Source organism: Electrophorus electricus, chromosome 20 (assembly GCF_013358815.1).
Source record: "Electrophorus electricus isolate fEleEle1 chromosome 20, fEleEle1.pri, whole genome shotgun sequence".
NCBI lineage: Eukaryota > Metazoa > Chordata > Actinopteri > Gymnotiformes > Gymnotidae > Electrophorus > Electrophorus electricus.
The window spans coordinates 3,022,895-3,042,500 of NC_049554.1; the positions used below are offsets into that span (position 1 = coordinate 3,022,895).

At 44.3% G+C, this 19,606-nt stretch overlaps 1 protein-coding gene across 34 annotated transcripts in view; it reads left to right on the forward strand.

The window, feature by feature from the left end:
• nfasca (neurofascin homolog (chicken) a) overlaps positions 1-19,606 on the forward strand; it is a 65,673-nt gene that overhangs the window by 12,327 nt on the left and 33,740 nt on the right. For 28 of the 34 annotated variants that reach the window (XR_004775372.1, XR_004775373.1, XR_004775374.1 and 25 more), the window contains exons 1-3: positions 4,897-5,171; positions 13,978-14,034; positions 18,813-18,980. Coding sequence is in view for 22 of the 34 variants with exons in the window: in XM_035520509.1 (XP_035376402.1) it covers positions 18,878-18,980 (103 nt within the window). In the remaining 12 variants the exon portion in view is untranslated. Of the gene's footprint in view, positions 1-4,896; positions 5,172-6,596; positions 6,665-13,977; positions 14,035-14,987; positions 15,066-18,812; positions 18,981-19,606 lie in introns of those variants that run through there. The other 6 variants (XM_035520505.1, XM_035520504.1, XM_035520503.1 and 3 more) reach the window with 6 other exon arrangements.

The following is a 19,606-nucleotide window of genomic DNA, read 5'->3' on the forward strand; positions in this document are numbered from 1 at the left end:
TCTGTCCCACCACTCAGCCTCTCTTTCCGTTTTCTTGATTTGCAGCAAACCTCTAAATCGGAGCAAATTATCCGAATTGGAACATTCAGAACACGGTGTGACATGTCACCCTTCTACAACCCCTGTTTTATTCGCTCTTCATTCGATTGTTCACCTGGACCGTGTTCTCGCATTAAGCTTAACCAGAGCGTCGGGGACGTGTGGAGGAGCCACCCAAACTCCCACTGACCTGCTGCTGTCATCACTAACCTCCCTCCATCTCCACGGCAGGGGCTTATATGCCATCTGCCGTACAAGACAGAGGACCTAAGCCTAACTTCTGACCTAACCAAAGGTTACATTCAATTTAGAGTGTCACGAGGGGGAGTATTTTGTACTTGACAAGGCTCTGAACTCTATAGCCCTTAGTTCATGGGTAGGAGAGTTGAATGGTATATAGTCATGTATGATTCAACATGAATCAACAGGAAAGGAACTCTGAGCACTGTCATGAAGTTCTCCGCCCCTAAGCAGTACTTTGCTGTTTCTTAAAGCTAATCAATATTATTGATTTCAAATCAGTCTCGCTCTGCGACATAAGTGCTTGATTTCTTCCTCCTGTTGTTCCACCTTTTTTCTTTTTCTCTTTCTCTTTCTCTTTCTCTTTCTCCGGCTGCAGCAGCTGTTCTGAGCTGGTGTCATTAGTCTGATTCTTGGGTCACCCCTCACAGGGCTTAAGCACCTGGGACTGAGATCAGTGTAGAGAGGCAGAGGTAGTGAAAGAGAATGAAGGGCGAGGCTTTAGAGTCTGGCACCAGTTCACTGTGGAGAGGTAGAGGCAGTGAAGGGAAATGAGGAATGAGGCTTTAGACACTCGTACCAGATCAGTGTATTGAGGCAGAGGTAGTAAAAGGTAATGAAGGGTGTGGCTTTAGAAACTGACACCAGATCAGTGTGGAGAGTAAGAGGCAGACAGAGGCAGTGGATGGAGATGAAGGGCAAGGCCTTAGTGTTACCTGGAAAACAGCTGCTGCAAATTCTAAAGCTCCTCTTAAGCCCAAATTCCTGGTTTTATGGCTACTTGTGTCAAAGTTGACCATACAGGCAGAGTGCTGCCAGGCTTGATTACTTTACTTGCTGTTTTGCCACATGAAAGTATATCTAACTGGATACACCTGCTTGGCCGAGCATGGCCAAACCTACAGGCAGGCGGATAAACACATTAGCTGAAAGCTGTGAGCAGGTTAAGATGGAGACACTCACGCTGCAGCCTGGGTAGGTGATGCCTCAAAAAGACCCATGCGTTAGTGTAGAAATATATATTATTTACTATCGGTACTATATGTTATATATTATATATAGTTCACAACATGTGCCATCGTCTATGATAACAGACCTTTGCAGGCTGCTTCACCTACCAATGACCTAAACACACATCCTGTCACCCTGTCCAATCGGATGGCAGTCTAGGATTAGAGTTTGTGCAGAGAGGAATTGAAGACTTGCTTGTCTTAATCTGATCTGATAAATCTGATAAAGTCAAAATATTTTACAAGCCTTGTCTGTTTATTTAGATTTTAGATCGTTTAGCCTCTTTTCACTGATCTGTTGAGCCGAGGTCATGTAGAGAACTCATCTCTGTGCAGTACTGAGGTCTGTGTGTGAAATGAGTTCAGCACAGCTGAATACAGCAGAGTGAATCGGTGCCATTGAGACTCCTGTGGTCCTGTTTCAACTCATTAGCTCCTGGTTTGGCAGCTCAGCTGCTGTCCTAGAGAGATCCAAATCTTTTGTTAGTCCCTAATGAGACGATCAGTAGATTATTGGGGAGCTGGTGGCCCAGACAGCCTTGGTGGAACGTCCTGTTCCAGCCCACGAGGCCTTGGGTCATGCAGGCTGTTCCCATGTTCCTCCACCGGGCCTTTGTGTTTAGGGTTTAGTGCCATTCCAAAGTTCCACTGCAAACAAGAGTCTTTCTATTCCCCTTTTATGGCCATCTCTCTCTCTCTCTCTCTCTCTCTCTCTCTCTCTCTCTCTCTCTCTCTCTCCCTCTCTCTCTCTCTCTCTCTCCCTCTCTTTCTCTCTCTCTCTCTCCCTCTCTTTCTCTCTCTCTCTCTCCCTCTCTCTCCCTCTCTCTCTTTCTCTCCCTCTCTCTCTTTCTCTATCTATCTCTCTCTTCCCCACTCTCTTTAATCCTCTGTTGTCTCTGTTCGTCCAGTGCGACTTCCTAAATATTTAAACAGTGCAATTAGCCTCATGTTCGATACTATGGAGAAAAACAGCCTTTTTGAATTCTGTCAGCCCCTGCAGTAGAAGAATGCACCAAAATTACCTACATATTCCAGAAACTTATGTGTATATGTCTGTATATTTTATTTTATTTTTTTTTTCCTTAGACTGTGCTTACTCCTGCACTGGTTGTATTGGTTACAAGCTGTTGTAGTCTATTTTCAACAGTTTACTGGTACTTTGAATTCGGTTTCTAATTTTTTACTTTTTTAAAAACAACCGAGTCTTTCGAGAAGCACCGCAGTCTCTACTATTTGAGCCAAGCGCCGTCCACTTCAAAAGTGTCCCCACCATTTGATGCTTCTACTTGGTGATTCAGAGCCTTGAAGCTTCACGTACAGCTCAACAAGTGGCTCACGGCGAAAAACAACCCGGTTATTCAAGCAGTCGGGCTCCTGTTTTGCATCTGCCAACTCAGCGGCCCACACAACGGACGTCAGCAGGACTGAGGGAATGTGGAATACGTCCCACAGCCAGGGATGTCCACTCTGCAAGCCCCCCCCCCACGGGTCTGGAGCACCGAAGGAAAAGATGCCAAACCCCCTGTTCTTCAAGCTGAGCATCTCCAAGAGCCGGCAATTTGAAAAGGTGGCTCCTGTATGTCGTCAAGTTTAGCATAGAAAATAAAGCCCTAGTCTCTGCCTTAATGTTTACTGTTCAACTCCCCCTGCTGGTTTCTGCTGAATAAACACAGGAGACCGCTTGTAATACAATTTGGTTACCATGGTGAACTCAAATACCACCAAACTGCGGTGCGACCCCCAGCCCAGCGGGATGCTGGGCATGCCCCCTGCTGGGCTGCCTGTTCAGGATGTCTACCTGTTGGCTTTGTCAGAGGGGCGACCAGCTACGCCAGAGCCGCTACACCTGGGCACTTTGTCAAGCTGCTCGAAGCTTTGGCCCTCACATTTCAGTCACTGCCTTCTGGTGGAGTGAACACTCGACTGTTACCTGCTAACAGGTGGTAACAGGAACGCTGCCTCTGCTGAGTGTGTCTTACCGAGTCTCAACAGTTTCTTGGCCCCAAGCTTCAAAAGGGCGTTTCCATGACTCAACTACATACCATCATCAACACCACGCCGTAAATAATGAGTAATGAATAAATGCACGTTTGCACTAGATTTTTAGGCAGAGTAAAGAGTAGCCCCATGATTTGTGCCTTGTCTTAGCATTAACATGGCATACATGAGAACAGGGCTGTGCGAGTATTTGCATAACTCATGTGCTGTGGTTCTTAAGTGACAACCTATGACCTTCTCCGCTTTTATCTATGTGCCTCTCCCCTGTGTTCAACCTTCTGTAATGTACTGATTCATAGTTGGATTTTTAAGATAGCACCTTCATAAAGCCCCTTCATACTGTTGGGTTGTTGATTGTGAGCAATGTCTGACAGGAGAAAAAAAACCTGAACACACACACGCATACACAGACAATCACCCTGTCTGAAGTAATTGTGTGTTGTACAGTGTGCAGTAATGTAGAATCCATGTTTTGGTTAACCAAAGGGGTGAAAGCTATAATTAACACTAGCTCTTAATAACCTTTCCTCCTATGTATGTGTGTGTGTGTGTGTGTGTGTGTGTGTGTGTGTGTGTGTGTGTTTGTGTGTGTGTGTGTGCATGCGCAGTGTGTGTGCACAGTGTGTGTTTGCAGTGGGTAGTATCTCCCACCATACATGCTCTCTCTCTGAGAATCACAGATCTCACCGAGACCCACAGATCTCTCTGAGAACCACAGATCTCACCGAGACCCACAGATCTCTCTGACAATCATAGATCTCACTGAGACCCACAGATCTCTCTGAGACCACAGATCTCTCTGAGACCCACAGATCTCTCTGAGAAGCACAGATCTCACCGAGACCCACAGATCTCTCTGACAGTCATAGATCTCACTGAGACCCACAGATCTCACTGAGACCCACAGATCTCATTGAGACCCACAGATCTCTCTGAGAAGCACAGATCTCCCTGAGACCCACAGATCTCTCTGAGACCCACAGATCTCTCTGAGAAGCACAGATCTCGTAGAGCTCAATTTATCAGGCTGCTCTCTCCTCCTCTCTATCTCTCTCTCTTTCTTTGTCACTCACACACATTTTCTGGCATTCTCTCACTCTCTCTCTCTCTCTCTCTCTCTCTCTCTCTCTCTCTCTCTCTCTCTGTCTCTCTCATTCTTTTTTCTCTCTCTCTTTCTCTGTCTCGTCCTGATGTCTACTGATTCCCATACACATTGGCCATCCATGATCATGCGCAGGAACTGTTTGCATGCTGCTAACATTCTGTTGACTGACAATGAGACAGATGTGGATAAATACATGAAACAAGGGGCAGGTGAGAGGCAAGGAGGCTGGAGGTGTTGGGCGGGGGTACCAATCTCAGCAGACTCCTGCCTGTCTACATCAGTGACGTGCATGCTTGCCTGCCCCAGCTGTGTGTATGTGACATGCACTTGTGTACATTCACGTGTGAATGTGCCTTCTCAAAGATGGGGGTGGATGCATGCCCAGGGGGCTATTCATTATTCATGAGGTGGGCTGGGAGAAGGCAAAGTGGGCGGTGAATCTCTGTTTGCTGTGTGTATGAGGGAGAGAGAGAGAGAGAGAGATATGGCAGGGATGCATTGTAAGCGAACAGTCCTCCTGAAGCGAACTGACACACACGGACGCACGCACTCTCACCCTCGCACACACTCCATTCTATTACTCTGTTCTACTCCAGGAGACAATAAGACACAGTGACCCAGACTCTCTGCACGCGGATTTAAATCGGGGAGAGCCGGCACCATAAATCCCCAACTGGCTGGTGCGTGCGGCAGGACGGATTTGACCAGTGCTGAGGATGTCTCGGGCTCCGGGCCAGCTGTGTCTCACCAGCACAGCTCTGTCTCGCCGCATATGAGAGGTAAAATGTTTGTTGCTTGCGTGCCTACATTCATCTTCATGTTCGCGGGTCTGCGTGCTTGCTGTTAGTGCAATCAGGCTCAAAAGCAGAGGAACAGCAGTGGAGGCTGGTAATTGCCCCCTTCAATTAGAGAGAGAGAGAGAGAGCGAGAGAGAGTGCTAGAGAGAGTGCCAGAGAGAGAAAGCGTGCTAGAGAGAGAGAGAGAGAGAGAGAGAGAGTGCCAGAGAGAGAGAGAGCATGTACCGCACCAGCACTTTCACTCATTTTCATGTGTAATGGTGTTTTTCACAAGTGTTCTCTCTGCCATGCTGTGCTTTGTTGCACGTTAACAATTGCCTCTCAAAAAACGTCTCTCCTTGTGTCAGACTCTCACATTCAGCGTCACTTTGATAATTGTGGAAGACCCCATGTCTGGAAAAACTACACACTTCATGTTCCTGACCCTTTGTGCTGGACCGTCAGTGTTTGATATCTGTCTCTTCGACAAAAGACTCTTTGTCACTGTATAATTGTATGTCTTTGAGCAATGGTGGTCATTTGTCATGCTGATTGTGTATCTCTGTAATGATGCACATTAGAGCACTTTTGAATGGCGCTCCACTGTTGGGCTCAGATAATATATGGTGATGGCATACGTTGTGTTTTTCAGACTAAATGGTATAAAAAGCTGATGATATTATAATATTGTAACTGAATGGAGGTGTTGGACAGAGCTATCCTCTTCCTGAGGCAATCCACACACACACACACACACACACACACACACACACACACTAATGTGGGTGTCCGAAACATACGAGGGGATTTATCCATCTCCCCTGTCTGCTACAGACCTGTATGTTGCTCCTCATGGACCTCTATAATCTTCCAGGCCTCTGTTATTCTCTGACAAACCTGCTCATTTCCTGTCACATGTTTGTCCAATCTGTGAGCTGCTTGGATCTGCTGCTCTTATGGTCATTTAGAATCACTCCCAACATTTGCTGTTGGGTGACGTTCTGTCAGACAGGTGAAGGGCTTTTGTTTGAGCTCTGAATGGTCCGAGCGAGAGATCGCACTAAAATCCAGCAGCTTAGTGCCGTCGAATTCATGCAGAGACAGACTGCATCATTCTTGCTTGCATTTTACACTTTTAAATTCTTTAGTATTTAATCGCATGTGGAAATTTGGCAGACACAAATACGGCAAGGACCTTGTTCCATAGTCTGTATTTGAGTGGCTTTGTGTGATGGTAGCTGAAGTTAGTTCAAGGCCTGGTCACATTATACCAGAGTGGAATCGGAGTACTTATCACCGTCCATTTTTTACAGATAATTGGAATGCAGTTAGATGCATGGAAGAAATAATTTTTCCTCTTTTTCATGATCATACTTTACATGTGTTCTTCCCTTCCTCTCTCTCTCTCTACTCCTGTTTCTCTCTCAGATCCCCGACCGGTTTCGCCAGTTCACTTTCACTGGTGCAGCTCAAGATTCTGCAAACAGTGTGTCTAGGTCAGCTATTCCTATGCTGACTGGACTGGTCTGAGTTGCAGTCCAGTTACGTTCAGGGCAGCTCTGCTCGAGTGCAGTCACATGTCGTATGTGTACTGATGGCCACGTGCGCATGCTTCTCCCACACCCCCTTGGCACAGGCCTGCGGGCTCCAATCAGAACGGCAGCAAATGCACGCAGGGCGGAGCTTTTGACCTGTGTTCTTCCCGGTACTAAGCTGGTGCCTCCATGACAGTGACATTATGATTGTGTTTAATAACGTTAACGCTGTACAGTTGCACTGTGGAACACACACAAGAGGCTGATTGTGTGCAGGGGAACAAACAGAGGGGAACCGCAGGCGCGGTGTGTGTGTGTGTGTGTGTGTGTGTGTGTGTGTGTGTGTGCGTGTGTGCGTGTGTGCGTGTGTGTGTGCGTGTGTGTGTGCGTGTGTGTGTGTGTGTGTGTGTGTGTGTGCGTGCGCGTGCATGCAAGTGTTTATCAGAGGAGGGAAAAGCCATCCTTTTGTGTACAGGAGAGGTTGTGGGCTCTGGAGAAATGGGATTAATGGATACAGACTCCCTTTCACAAATATTTAGGCTAGAGCCCAGAACCCCACCCCCAATCTCCACAGACAGATAATACATACTGTATACAACAAGCTACTGCCAGCTACACTGAACACACCTTGACTTTAACACAGGCTTTGAAATATGGTATATAGGTATCTATTACAGATAGCATATTTCAAAGAATTTAAAGAATCAAGGAATTTGAAGGATTGTTGTTAAAGACCTGCACCTAGTACTGAGCCTCTCCTTCCCTCATACATGCCATGGGTTACATATCCAGTGCCTTCGTTTTGGGCTTAGTGAAGGACACGGCGCCGGCAACATGGCCACTGCTGTATAATGATAATATTGCTACCATTTCTGTGGTAGCAGCAGCTAAGTTCTTTTGCTTCCTCCTCGGCTGCCTGCAGTTTCCAGCCAAAGTAGAGGCTCCCTCAGCAGAATTATTCTTATATGTGGCAATAACACTTCTCACAGAAGAAAGGCTTATTTTTAGACGCTTTCTCAACTGGAGCTCATAGGCTTTTGCTGTTTCTCGACTCGCTCCCCCATGCTAAGAGGAGAACATAAGTTTGAGGGACATGGCCACAGCTGAGTCTCTCTGTGTTCAATGTGTGTGTGTGTGTGTGTGTGTGTGTGTGTGTGAGTGAGTCATGCAATGTCATGTAGAGTTGAGGGACATGACCACAGCTGAGTCTCTCTGTGTTCAGTGTGTGTGTGTGTGTGTGTGTGTGTGTGTGTGTGTGTGTGTGTGTGTGTGTGTGTGCGCATGTGTGTGCGCGTGTGCGTGTGTGTGTGTGTGTGTGTGTGTGTATGTGTGTGTGTGAGTCATGAAATGTCATGTAGAGTTGAACGTGTAAATGCACTTTCAGTCTCCTGGTGAGAATGGAAATGCCACAGAGTTGCAAGTCTCAGCAGAACAGATCCTATCCGCTGCCACGTCAGGCCTGGCCATCAGATCTTGGGAAATGCAGTTATTTCCATCATAGCTTCCTCTGTCCTGTATCCTCAGTAGTGGCTGTGGCTTGGAGATATCAGAACACATGTTCTGAGTGGGACTGTATTCAGAAACACAGATTTTACCAGTGGCTGAGAAGTAGAAGTCTGTCAGACATGTTTTGGATTGGATGGTAAAATGATGGCTTAAATTCAGAAAGACTGTAAGAAACAACACATTAACAGCATGGACACGCCCCAGGAGCGGGGCTAAAAGTGGCTTCACTTTGTGTGCGTGCGAAAGTAAAATGTGGAGTATGACTCACCATTACCCTGCACAGGTTCACAGCGCCACAGGGCAGGACTGCAGGGTGGATTTGCGTAATGGCTCCGCGAGGTGTGAGGACTACGGAAACGGGGCAGGCTGACCTGTCCGGTTGCCCCTGATATTACATTAGCGCGCTGAGAAATGGAATCAGTCCCATAATATTCAACCGACTTATCTCCGTTTCCTGTTTCTGGCTGCGGTCTTAAATATAGAATGTTTACCAGAATGGACAGTTCAGAATAAGCAGGTACAGCAGAATGTTACGATGCGCATCTATTACCAGGGGAGTCCAGTGCACAGGCCCAGTGGCATTTAACAGCACAGGAGTCAGACAGCAGTGAGAAAGCACTACTGTCTCATGCCTGCTGCAAAACACCTCGAATGCTAAGAACCCTGCACTCCTGTCTACTTACCCAGGACAGAATGTTCGGAATGGAAGTCCTTTTGTTTCATTGGTCCATAGAACAAAGACAACGTATGCCTTCTTCTATTGTTCCATGCGTAACAGGATCTGGGATGCCATGTTTTGTTGACACTGATCATATTTTAAAGAGTATAAACGTCTGCGAGACACTTGGGTGTCTGCGACACCCAACAGTACGTGGAGCTGTTTTGTTGCCTTTGGTAAGTCAGGTTACAAGACCATGCCTTGGCCAGCTTCCTGGGCTTATTGGCTCGTTATCGCTGAAATCTGGGGCGGGGGATTTAGGGCTAGCATGTGTCCAGAATAATCACAAAAGACCGTTTTCTGAGTCTTTAATGAACAGATTTGTTAGCAGTTCAGTTCTAACCTCCCTTCTGTCACACTGCGTGCACACACACACACAGGCGCACACACAGACACAGACACACACACACACACACAAACACTTCTTAATGTGGAGACTCTGGGGGTCTCAGCAGACCGTATTCTCACCTCTTGCTTTGCTCACCAATCCTCCACAAACGTACAATGATGGAGGAGGTGAAAGGGGGGAGGGGGGATTCCCCTCATCCCAGGAGCAGGGCCGAGCCCATCAGAAGTCTCAGAACACCTCTAATCACCACGGTAACCCCAGGCAGATGCACAGGGAAACTAGGCATGGCAGCTATCTCTATAAGATCCTCATCTGAACTTCACTACCATTCAGTAGCTTTTCTTTGTTCGATTTTAACGGGAGGAAAAACAGAGCTTCTTTCCTTTTTAAACCCAAACGGAGGGACGTTAGGCGGAATCAGTGAGACCCCTCGCTGACTTTAACATTAGTGGTGCACAGGGCTTCAAAAAGCAGTCCTGCATTGGGCTGCATGAAATATTCATGACTGGCCCATGCCTGACCTCCGTATCCACATATGGAAAACATACAGCATTAACATGGTGCTTAGCATTCACACAGAGCGGCAATATGCCACTGAGATATCGCTCAGTTTCACACGCATAATCATCAGATGTAAATGTGCTTCCCAACAAATAAAAAGTCAAGAAAAACATAAAAACAATATAGAAAAATCTGAAAAAATACAGAGTGCCACAAATATAAAGTCATATTTGTACAAAAAATTAAAAACAACTAAAAACAAACCAAAACAAACACCCTTAAAAAATAAAACCCATGAAAGCCTGCCCTCTACTGTAATATCACTTTCAGTCTGTGATTTGTAATACGCTTACAGATTTTCATTATTTTTGAAAAGCAAATAATCTTGTTTGTGCTTCTTTGTCTCTCTGACTGTGATGCCTCTCACACTCCCAAATGTAAATAATGCTCGTTGGTGCGTGGGCTAATTCATGCTTCCTTAACCACACACCACTACCCCACACATGCTGGTTTGGTAATGGGCACCGTACCTCTGTTATCACACACCCTCTGGGACGCGTGCACATGCTCCTCTCACCCAATACTGTTGCTAAGGAGCCCTAGCGACCGGGCCTGTCACTATTGGTCAGGGCGGAGCCTGGGGTAGTAGAGCGCTTACAGGAAGCCAGATACAGTTTGGATAATGAGCATGTGGTTTCTTTTTGCTTTTCTAAAGCAAGAAGTGGGGGAAGGGGGAGAGAGAGAAAATGGAGTGAGACAAACTGAGAAAGAAAAGGTGTGGGAGAGAGAAAAAGAGATATAGGGAGAGTCAGAGAGACAACAGAAATAATGAGAGAATGAAGGACCTGTATGAAGTTCTCATTTGTTTGATTTGGTAGTGGGCTTTCATTAAATTAATTTGTTTATTACTTTCTTTCGTTTGTATGCTTTATGTACTGGTTTTGCATTCAGAAATTGCACCAACTTAAGACATTTTGATTATTGGGATATTAATGTTTTACATTTTCTGTCTCTTACAGGGGCCAATGTTATTATATCTGATTGTGTAAATCGCGTACACACACACACACACACACACACACACAAATGAGACTTTAAAAATCCACTAAAACTGGATATATTGAAACATGTTACAATAATACATAATATTACAACATTTGCTGTTTGTATTAAATTAGATGATCTTACTTGTAACCAAATGAGAGAGTTCAGTTGAGCTATGTATGAGGGATCCAGCAGTGGGAGATGGGAAAGTGTCAGGAGGCATAAAGAAGGTAAACAAGGACAGACGAGCGGGAGACTGGCCTTCTGCAGTGTCTGAGGAGCACACACAGCTTGTAAATATTTCCGCTAAGCATGTTTGGACTGACAGGCCTGCCGGAGTTCGTCCGTACAAACAAAAGCCCAGAGGTGCACGCCGATGTGTGGGCAGTCTAACGAGGGCCTCCTTCAAGAAGTCATTCACGGATGAGTCATTAGGTAAATAATTCACCGCGTTTTTACTGAACACGGTGGGGGTAGTAAAAACGCTCCCCATAGAGCAACTGTTAATCTGGGTTTTGTTCGGTTTTGTTGGCGTCGCTGTAGCAGCTTTCCGAGTTTTCAACGCTCCTCCTGCACGGTTGTCGCTACTGTACGTCGCCACGTCAGGTGTGGAGCACCTTGACATCTCTCGTCTCTCCTAATGTACTGTCCTCTCCTCTTACTCAGCGTTGAACTGAAACTTGTCAGGTGGCAGAACACTCGCTTCGAGAGGTCGGTGATGACATGAGCAGTGAAGCAGCACCAAGTTGATTTGGAGTTGATGGAATGTTCTCCTTCCCTTTCCCTTGGCTATTCTCCAACACAATATATAGCAGGGCCTGTAATGTAGCAGAGAAGAAGCTGTAAACAAGCTCTGTGTGTGTGTGTGTGTGTGTGAGAGAGAGAGAGAGAGATTCTGCTGTATTTTCACTTATTTTAGACTATTCTACTGCTAAGAACCTTGACATGAACATGGAGAGGAAGGAGATCTTTCTATAGATCAGGAAAAGGCAACGCTGATTTATCTGTGCCTTAGCAGTTGCCTCATGCCTCCTGGGGCTAAAAAGAGTTCTACTCTGCTACCCCCCACCGCTTCCTGTTCTGCCCCTGTTCTGCCCCTCCTGCCACTAGTTCCTTCCTTCCTCCGGTAACCTGCCTTTTCGACTCCTGCTTCCCTCTGTGCTCTTCTCTTTCTTTCTGTCTTTCCCTCCCCTCTCTTCCCATCTGTCTCTCAGCCCCCCATAGACACAACCCACCCCATATCCCTTCTTCTGAGCTTGCCGCTAAAACTAGGTCACTGTGCAGCGGTGAGCCATCCCTCCTTCCAAGCGTGAGATCTGTGCCACACACTTGCACGTCCCCTCCAGTTTTTTTTTTTGTTTTTTTTTTTCCCAGAGGTCTGCTGGGCTCCTCTGCTGCCTGGGCCCGATTCTCCTGTGGCTCCGCCCCTGAGCCTGTCTTCTCTAGTCTTCCCCCTCTAATCTCTGCACTTACCTTCAAATTTCTGACTTGAGAAGATTTTATTACCTGTAAGGCTTCATTGGCATTGTTGCCATGACAGCTATCCCCATGACTATTGTGCCAGAACCATAAACAGAGTCTCTTGTGGATGAGGTTGCTAGGTTACACGCACTAAGCCTTTGACCCTGTTTTCTTTTTTTTTTTTTTTTTTTTTTTGTTTTTTTCATTGGGCAGTTATTGCTTTGACATTCTGACCTGTCCAGGACCATAATGCACTGAGTCAGAGGTCAGGGCAGGAAAAGAAACCCAGAGGGGAGAATGCGTGTGTTTTAGAATTTGGATTTAACTCATTGTGAAGTGAGAGACAGGAAACTGCAGAGAGATTGCAGACAGGTCTGGGCAGATGGGACCAAGGTGAAGAGCCTTTTATGACCTCTAACAGAAGGTCGTGAAAGCAAGCACAAGGCAGCTAAGACATACAGCATAAGTCTGACTGGTTGGTTTTGGAAGCTTGTATTCTTGTCTGTGTCTTTTGAACTGTGCAGTAACAGCTCCAGCAGGTCTGTAGCTCATTTATGAACCTCTGATTAGCCTCGTAATCTTAAACTTTACTGTCCGGAATTACCTACTCATCTGAGGTGAACTTTAAACAAACATATTTTGGATACTAATATATTCTGACATTTCCGATGCATTTTTGGGTGTGCAATTCCTGTAAGGAATAGTTACTCACAATGTAATATCAGCTCCATCTTATTACGATTGGTGCCTTTAATAAATGCAACAAAAGTACACATTGGAAGCTATTATACATTATTATGGCTGTATTGCCTGGAATATAATTTCAGTACCTTAACTGTTTGAGAGCACTGAACATCGTGTAATTCCTCAGTTTGAGGTGATAACATCACAGAAGACCTTGTTCCAAACACATACTTCCGTAAGTGTCTGTATCGCTACGAGTCGGTTAACTTTAAAGTGACGAGCTGTCACCTGTTCATGACTCTTCCTCATTGTTGCACTGCTATGGACCTGCAGCAGATGGGCTGGAGAAGTTCAGTGATGAGAGCGTCCGTCTCTTCTATCGTGCGCTTCCGCCACTCCACCAGGATCTCTGTCTCTGACCGTCTCTGTTTCTCCTTCGGCTGAGCTCTTGCAGTGACGTACATCACGTTCACTGTTTATGTGTTGTTTGTGTTGTTCACATAAACTCCAAAGTCTTTAGGAGAACATATAGCTACCTTGTCAGATGTCATTGTTTACACAATGCTTTTCACCATGTAACGTTGTAAGACTTTTAGACTTAAGTTTATGGCCTTTTTGTTTAGTTGTAAAATGTTAACTGAAATTGGTAACTTGTGCTTTTTATCTAATTAACCATGAAAAGGCCAATTATAAACAAGCTGAAGAGGGATTTAGGTTGTGTTCATCTTCCCTACATATGGCAGCCTCTCCTGAGAATTCCCCTCAATTCTTCCTTGAGGTAACATTGTGATAGAAAAACAAAGGAATCCAAAAATAGGAAAGAAAAACAAAAGTTGCAGTCCTCTTTTGTGATATAAATGTTCTTGTCTTTGTTGTGTGTAAAGTTAGTCGCAATGACCTTAAGTTGCAGTTAATGCCAGTCTTTCATCTTTTGGATGCAACTCAAGGAAAGAATATTAAATGCATTCTTAAATGCTGAAAATAATTACATTTTATTTGGTCTTTTTACAGGTCTCACAGCTGTCTGCCTTCATCCGTCATAAGGTTTTTGGAATTTTCCATTTTTTGGTAAGTGTGCTTTTTGTAATTTTTAGATCACTATTCTGCAATTAGATTTATATGTGTATTATTATTTGGAATTTATAGATATTTGTAGGTCTGGACAAGAATCACTGTATTCATTGCCTTTGCATAAGTTTATCTTCTTCTTGGACATGAAATAGTTCCTTCACCTCCTTCATTTGTGTGTGTGTGTGTGTGTGTGTGTGTGTGTGTGTGTGTGTGCATGTTAACATTCTGTCTTAACATTTTAGACCTATTGGAAATTTTATACAACAAAATGTGCAATACATTTTGTTGGTGTTTGTGTACATTTGTGGCAGATACATGTTTCTTAAACCTCCTTCCCCTCAGCTATGCATTGCAATCCTGTGGAGGTGAAGTGGGTGGGGCCTAGGAGTGTCTGAAACAGGGATGCCCCTTCTCCGATGATAATTAATTAAAATGGGCATGAGAGTGTTTGTAGATCAACAGTACGTGCGTGCGTGTCCGTGCTTGCGTTTGTAGTCTGTTTTTCAGCCATCAGCATAGTAGGCATTACACTTTGCTACTGTCAGCAGAGGAAGAGGAAGATGGAGGGAGCAGGATAGAGTGAGAGAGAGAGAGAGAGAGAGAGAGAGAGAGAGAGAGAGAGAGAGAGAGAGAGAGAGAGAGAGAGAGAGAGAGAGAGAGACTCAGCTTGTCTAGTTTTCAGCCTACAGTCACACTAGGGAAAGTGTGCCCTAATTGTAGCATTTTATTTTTGCATTTTGGCTCCATTATTACTCTCTTGGAAGGCTTCTGTCCTGAAGCCTCCTACATATTTCTGGTCCACAAACCCTTAAACCTCAGTCTTCTAATCTATGCTTTAACGAATCCCCTTTGAACATTATTAAACACTTGCATTTCGGAAGGAAAATGCACTAGAGACTTATGGCTGATATCAGAAAGTAAGACTCTTTACTGCCATTGTAATCCATCAGGTGTCGGGAGGCAACTGTATCACCACTTGCTGGTAATCCAGCAGGCAGCCTGCCCACGCATGCCCTCACGGCGCTGAGGTACGTTCAGGTTTTTAGCACTGCAACGCTGTTAGTCACTTCTGTGTGAGTCGCACACGAACCTAACACTGGCACTTTTCCACACCCATTTCTCCTAAATGCATCCATGTGTGCGTGAATGTATTGTGTGTAGGGAAGGCGGGAATTGTTTTGAAGAACCAGACAGGATTTTGTTTCATTGATGTCTTTGCTATTGAAATAAATATTAGTGTTAGCTTCAGATGGTTAAATGATGTGTTGAGATCGTGAAAATAAAATTAATTTTTAAGAAGGCTTAAGTTGTTTCACATCAAAAATAGAAATTTTTTTAAAAATCTGCGGCAGTAGGATTAGAATTGCACATTTTTAATGGAAAAAAAAATTATAATGGATCACAAATTTAAAGTCTTATACATAATTATATGAAAAATATTATAGCAAAATGAATATCGATGTCACGCACATACACATATCACGCAGATACACTTACACACAAGCAAACTGACATATATGTATTTTGCAGTGATCAAAGGTTTTTAGATGCCGTGCCTAACACAACAAACGTTTTATTTGATACAACACCAACACCGTGGTTGGCGAACTAACCTGGTTCAGACATCGACACACCTATACGTAGACACAGGACTTATATACATACACACTAACGACACAAAATAAGGAGCAGGTGTGAAACACAGGGAGGGCGTGGCCATACAGATGAACACACACACATACACACACACACACACACACACAGGGAGACATTTGGGGGGAGGGGCCATACCATGACACACACCACATGTTGTTGAGATTTTATGTGCATAATTTTATAGACTTGTTTAGATATTTTAGTATAGTTGCGGGCCATTTGAGGTTGCTTTCTGACTCATGCCCAGTACCAAATACAATATGCTAAACCTTCTCAGAGATTCAGCCCTGTGAAACCGATCCATAAGACTCTTATTTTAGGGGTCACAGAGCTTTCACACACTCTATTAGCTCTCATGCCTGCCCGTTATCTGCACAAAACATAGCTCAGCGAGCGTTTAGTAAGCCGTCCGGTGTGTTTGCTGCGATTCTACTTCCTCCCAGAATCTCATTATAAAAGAACAGAGACAGGAAATGCTTACTGGGTCTAGGCTGGCAGCACCTCCCATGTTTCTATGGCATGGGGGTTGTATACCTTGGTCAAGTTTGCTAAAAGTCTGCCAAAGAGCTCCTTCTAGTGTTGTCCTGGGGCTTCTGTGTGTGTGTGTGTGTGTGCGTGTGTGTGTGTGTGTGTGTGTGTGCACATACAGTACCTCATATGTTTTGTGGCAAGGTGTTTTGCCTCACCCCCAGGGTGGTACAACATGGATGGTAAAACAGCGTGTGGGATTGCAGGCCCACGCAGGTGGATCAGTTGTCTAAGCAGGTAGGGGATAAAAGCGCAGAGACCCTGGGGGTCCCTCTGTCCTCCTCTGTGTCTGTTCACCTCGGGCTCGGTCTGTGTCTGTTTCTGTCTCTGTGTGTGTCTGTGACTGTCTCTCTGTGTGTGTGTGTGTGTGTGTGTGTGTGTGTGTGTGTGTGTGTGTGTGTGTGTGTGTGTGTGTGTGTGTGTATGAGTGTGTCTATCTGTTTCTGTGAGTGTGAGTGTGTGTGTGTGTGACTGTGTGTGTGTGTGTGTGTATATATATATGTGTCTGTGTCTATCTGTTTCTGTGTGTGTGTGTGTGTGTGTGTGTGTGTGTCTATCTGTGTCTGCACTCCAGGCTTTACATGTTCTCTTAGTCTGTCTCTCTCTCTCTCTCTCTCTCTCTCTCTCTCTCTCCTTCCCCCTCTCTTTCTCTGCCCCGTATCTCCTACACGTCTGTGTATCTTTCTCATTTGTACACAATCACACACATCTCAACACCTACAGCATTAGAGGCTGTTTTGGCCCTGAGTGAGGAGCTAACAAATGAAACAGGATAGACAGAGGGGAGCTGCATCTTCTCCCCTGGGACAGATTAGGGGGTTTGCAGAATGGAGGCGGCTGGTTGGTATCTGCGTGTACATGTGTTCATGCAAGTGATTGTGTTTATGCGCTGCAGGACTCAAGACTGCACTGATTTTTGTTTCTCTGTGTTCTTAAGACAATGACGTGACAACACAATAATCTTGACTAGCTCAGTTGTCTAAATAGTGACATTTCTTTAATGTTCTAATTTCTTTAATGTTCTAATACAGAACAAAGATTCATTATAAAATACAGAACATAATAGTAGTGGTATAGGACAAAACACTTCCTACTGAAGAAAATTTCTTTCATATTTTCAAGGTTCAAAGTAAGAATTATTATGAATTATAATGACCATCTGAGGGAGTCTAGTGTCAACTCACAGAAACATACCATCCATGTTTAGATATAAAGAGAGATATAAATAATGAATCACCACACACACATACATGCACAGGCATACCACATGCACACACACACACACACACACACACACACACACACACACACACACACACACACACACACACACACACACACAGGCATTTATGCATTTCTATGCTCTGTTTTAAGTTCACTACCCATGCCCAGACCAGACTCTGTGGAACAGATAATGTAGTTCTGTTCCAGAGTTACACTGTGCCTGTAGTAAGACCAGTCAATACAACTTGTGTGCAGCCCCGTGTCTCACTGAATACGCCAGTCCTGGATGAATATCTAGTTCAGTCAGAATCCTGCATGTTCATACGTCAATAGGTACAAATGCATCACTTTCCCCTATTCTTACATCCACATATATTTAAAGGCAGCTAAAGAAACCTTTGATCTGTTGGCTTACTCCCGCAATAGATGTCATGACTCTTAAATTTACAGTAAACTGTAGATGAAAGAATGCTTTATTGTATGGGAAACCCCAAATAACAATATTTACTGTATAATATATAATATAAAACAATATGTGATAAAGAAACAAATCACAAAAGGCACAGTACTCTTCAGGGCTTCACTGTATTTGGACATTTGTTCTCACAGTGCAATATTCTGTAGTTCAGAAAAGAAAAACATGTAAAATCAATAACAAATACAGTACTGTAATACCAAATCAATATTTTCAATATATGCAGTAATTTGCACGCATTGCATGCCTATCAGTTCCAGAGCTCCTGCTTTTGCAGGTCTATCCTGCATTTGGCCATGGATTTCCATCAACATCACACGTCAGTCAAAATGCAACATTTGCCATCCTTGGTACTCAGAATTTTTGTGGGTTTAAACTATAACTAAACTGTTTTGAACAGAGTATCTAAATGTCTGCAAAATGGGCTATAATTGTACAGAGCTTTACTAGTGGTGAACGCTGACTGAGCGAGGTATTCATGAACTTCGGAAGAAGTAGTGAATGAATACATCAAAGGAATGCAAATGTGTACAGAGTTTAGATCACATGGTCTATTGATATGGTGAATGTGTTAAGTGTTTTGAAAACATGGACATGGTATTAAGACAAGTGTGAAAACAATTGTAAAAAAAAAAAAACTAAGAGAACTGTTATATCCACTATGTGGCATACTAGTAATTTACTCACAATATGTTTTCATTTTATTGTGATTTTTTCATCTGAAAGTTCCACAATGTGTCCTTGATATCAACAGTCTTCTAACTTCATTGTTCCTATTACAAAATGCTGAGCTACAAAACGAAACCTTCTGTCAAAAGTTTTTTTTCAAAAATATGTTGCTGTATTTAAAAAGAGAAAAGTTTACAACCGACTGTTTCCTTTTGTCTCGTAGGTCAAAGACGGTGCCAAAGGCCTGCAATTAAACCAATAGGGAGTGTGGAAGCAGGGGCCAATCATATGAGAGCGATGCAGCCGCAGAGGCAGTGGGCGGTTCTGACTGTACTGTCAATCATTTTGCTGCTGTGGGAGGAAGCGGCTGCCATCGAGGTCCCTCCAGACCGTGAGTCATATGCAGATAGCCATAGCATGTGCATAGTCACAGCATCTTATGGACTAAAGAGTTACTGGCATGATTCTGTGCGGTTGGGATAAGATGATAAGTTGTCAGTCTGCATTGTTTGAATCTGTGTTAGCGATTCCTGAAGTTTTAATATAGAGGCATTCAGTGGCATAACAGTGGGATGTCACTTTTTTTCTTATAACAGTGCAACACAGGCAGTTTAAACAGGAGGAGAAAACAGAATCACACATCACCTCTCCCCTTTTGCAAACGCACCCCCACCCTTCCACTCGCACGCACGTCTCACATCCGCTTCGCACCACTTCAGCACCTGCGGTGTGAATTGATATATGCGCTCTTATCCTTGGTCTGTCATCTTCTGTCATTACTTTACAACACCCACAGAAACCGAAATGAGGTCGCTTATTAGTGATATTAATGCACTGCATTGCATTACAATCTATATAGAGTTCTGACTTCATCGCATAAAAGGAGGACCAATTCAAGTCTAGAACAATTCATGTCTCAATTTACCACTTCTGTAAAGTCGGTTACATCTGTAGCATTGGGCTCCATTCCTTATTTATATGCATGAGCTACAGAGGGATTTGACTAAATCTCCCATT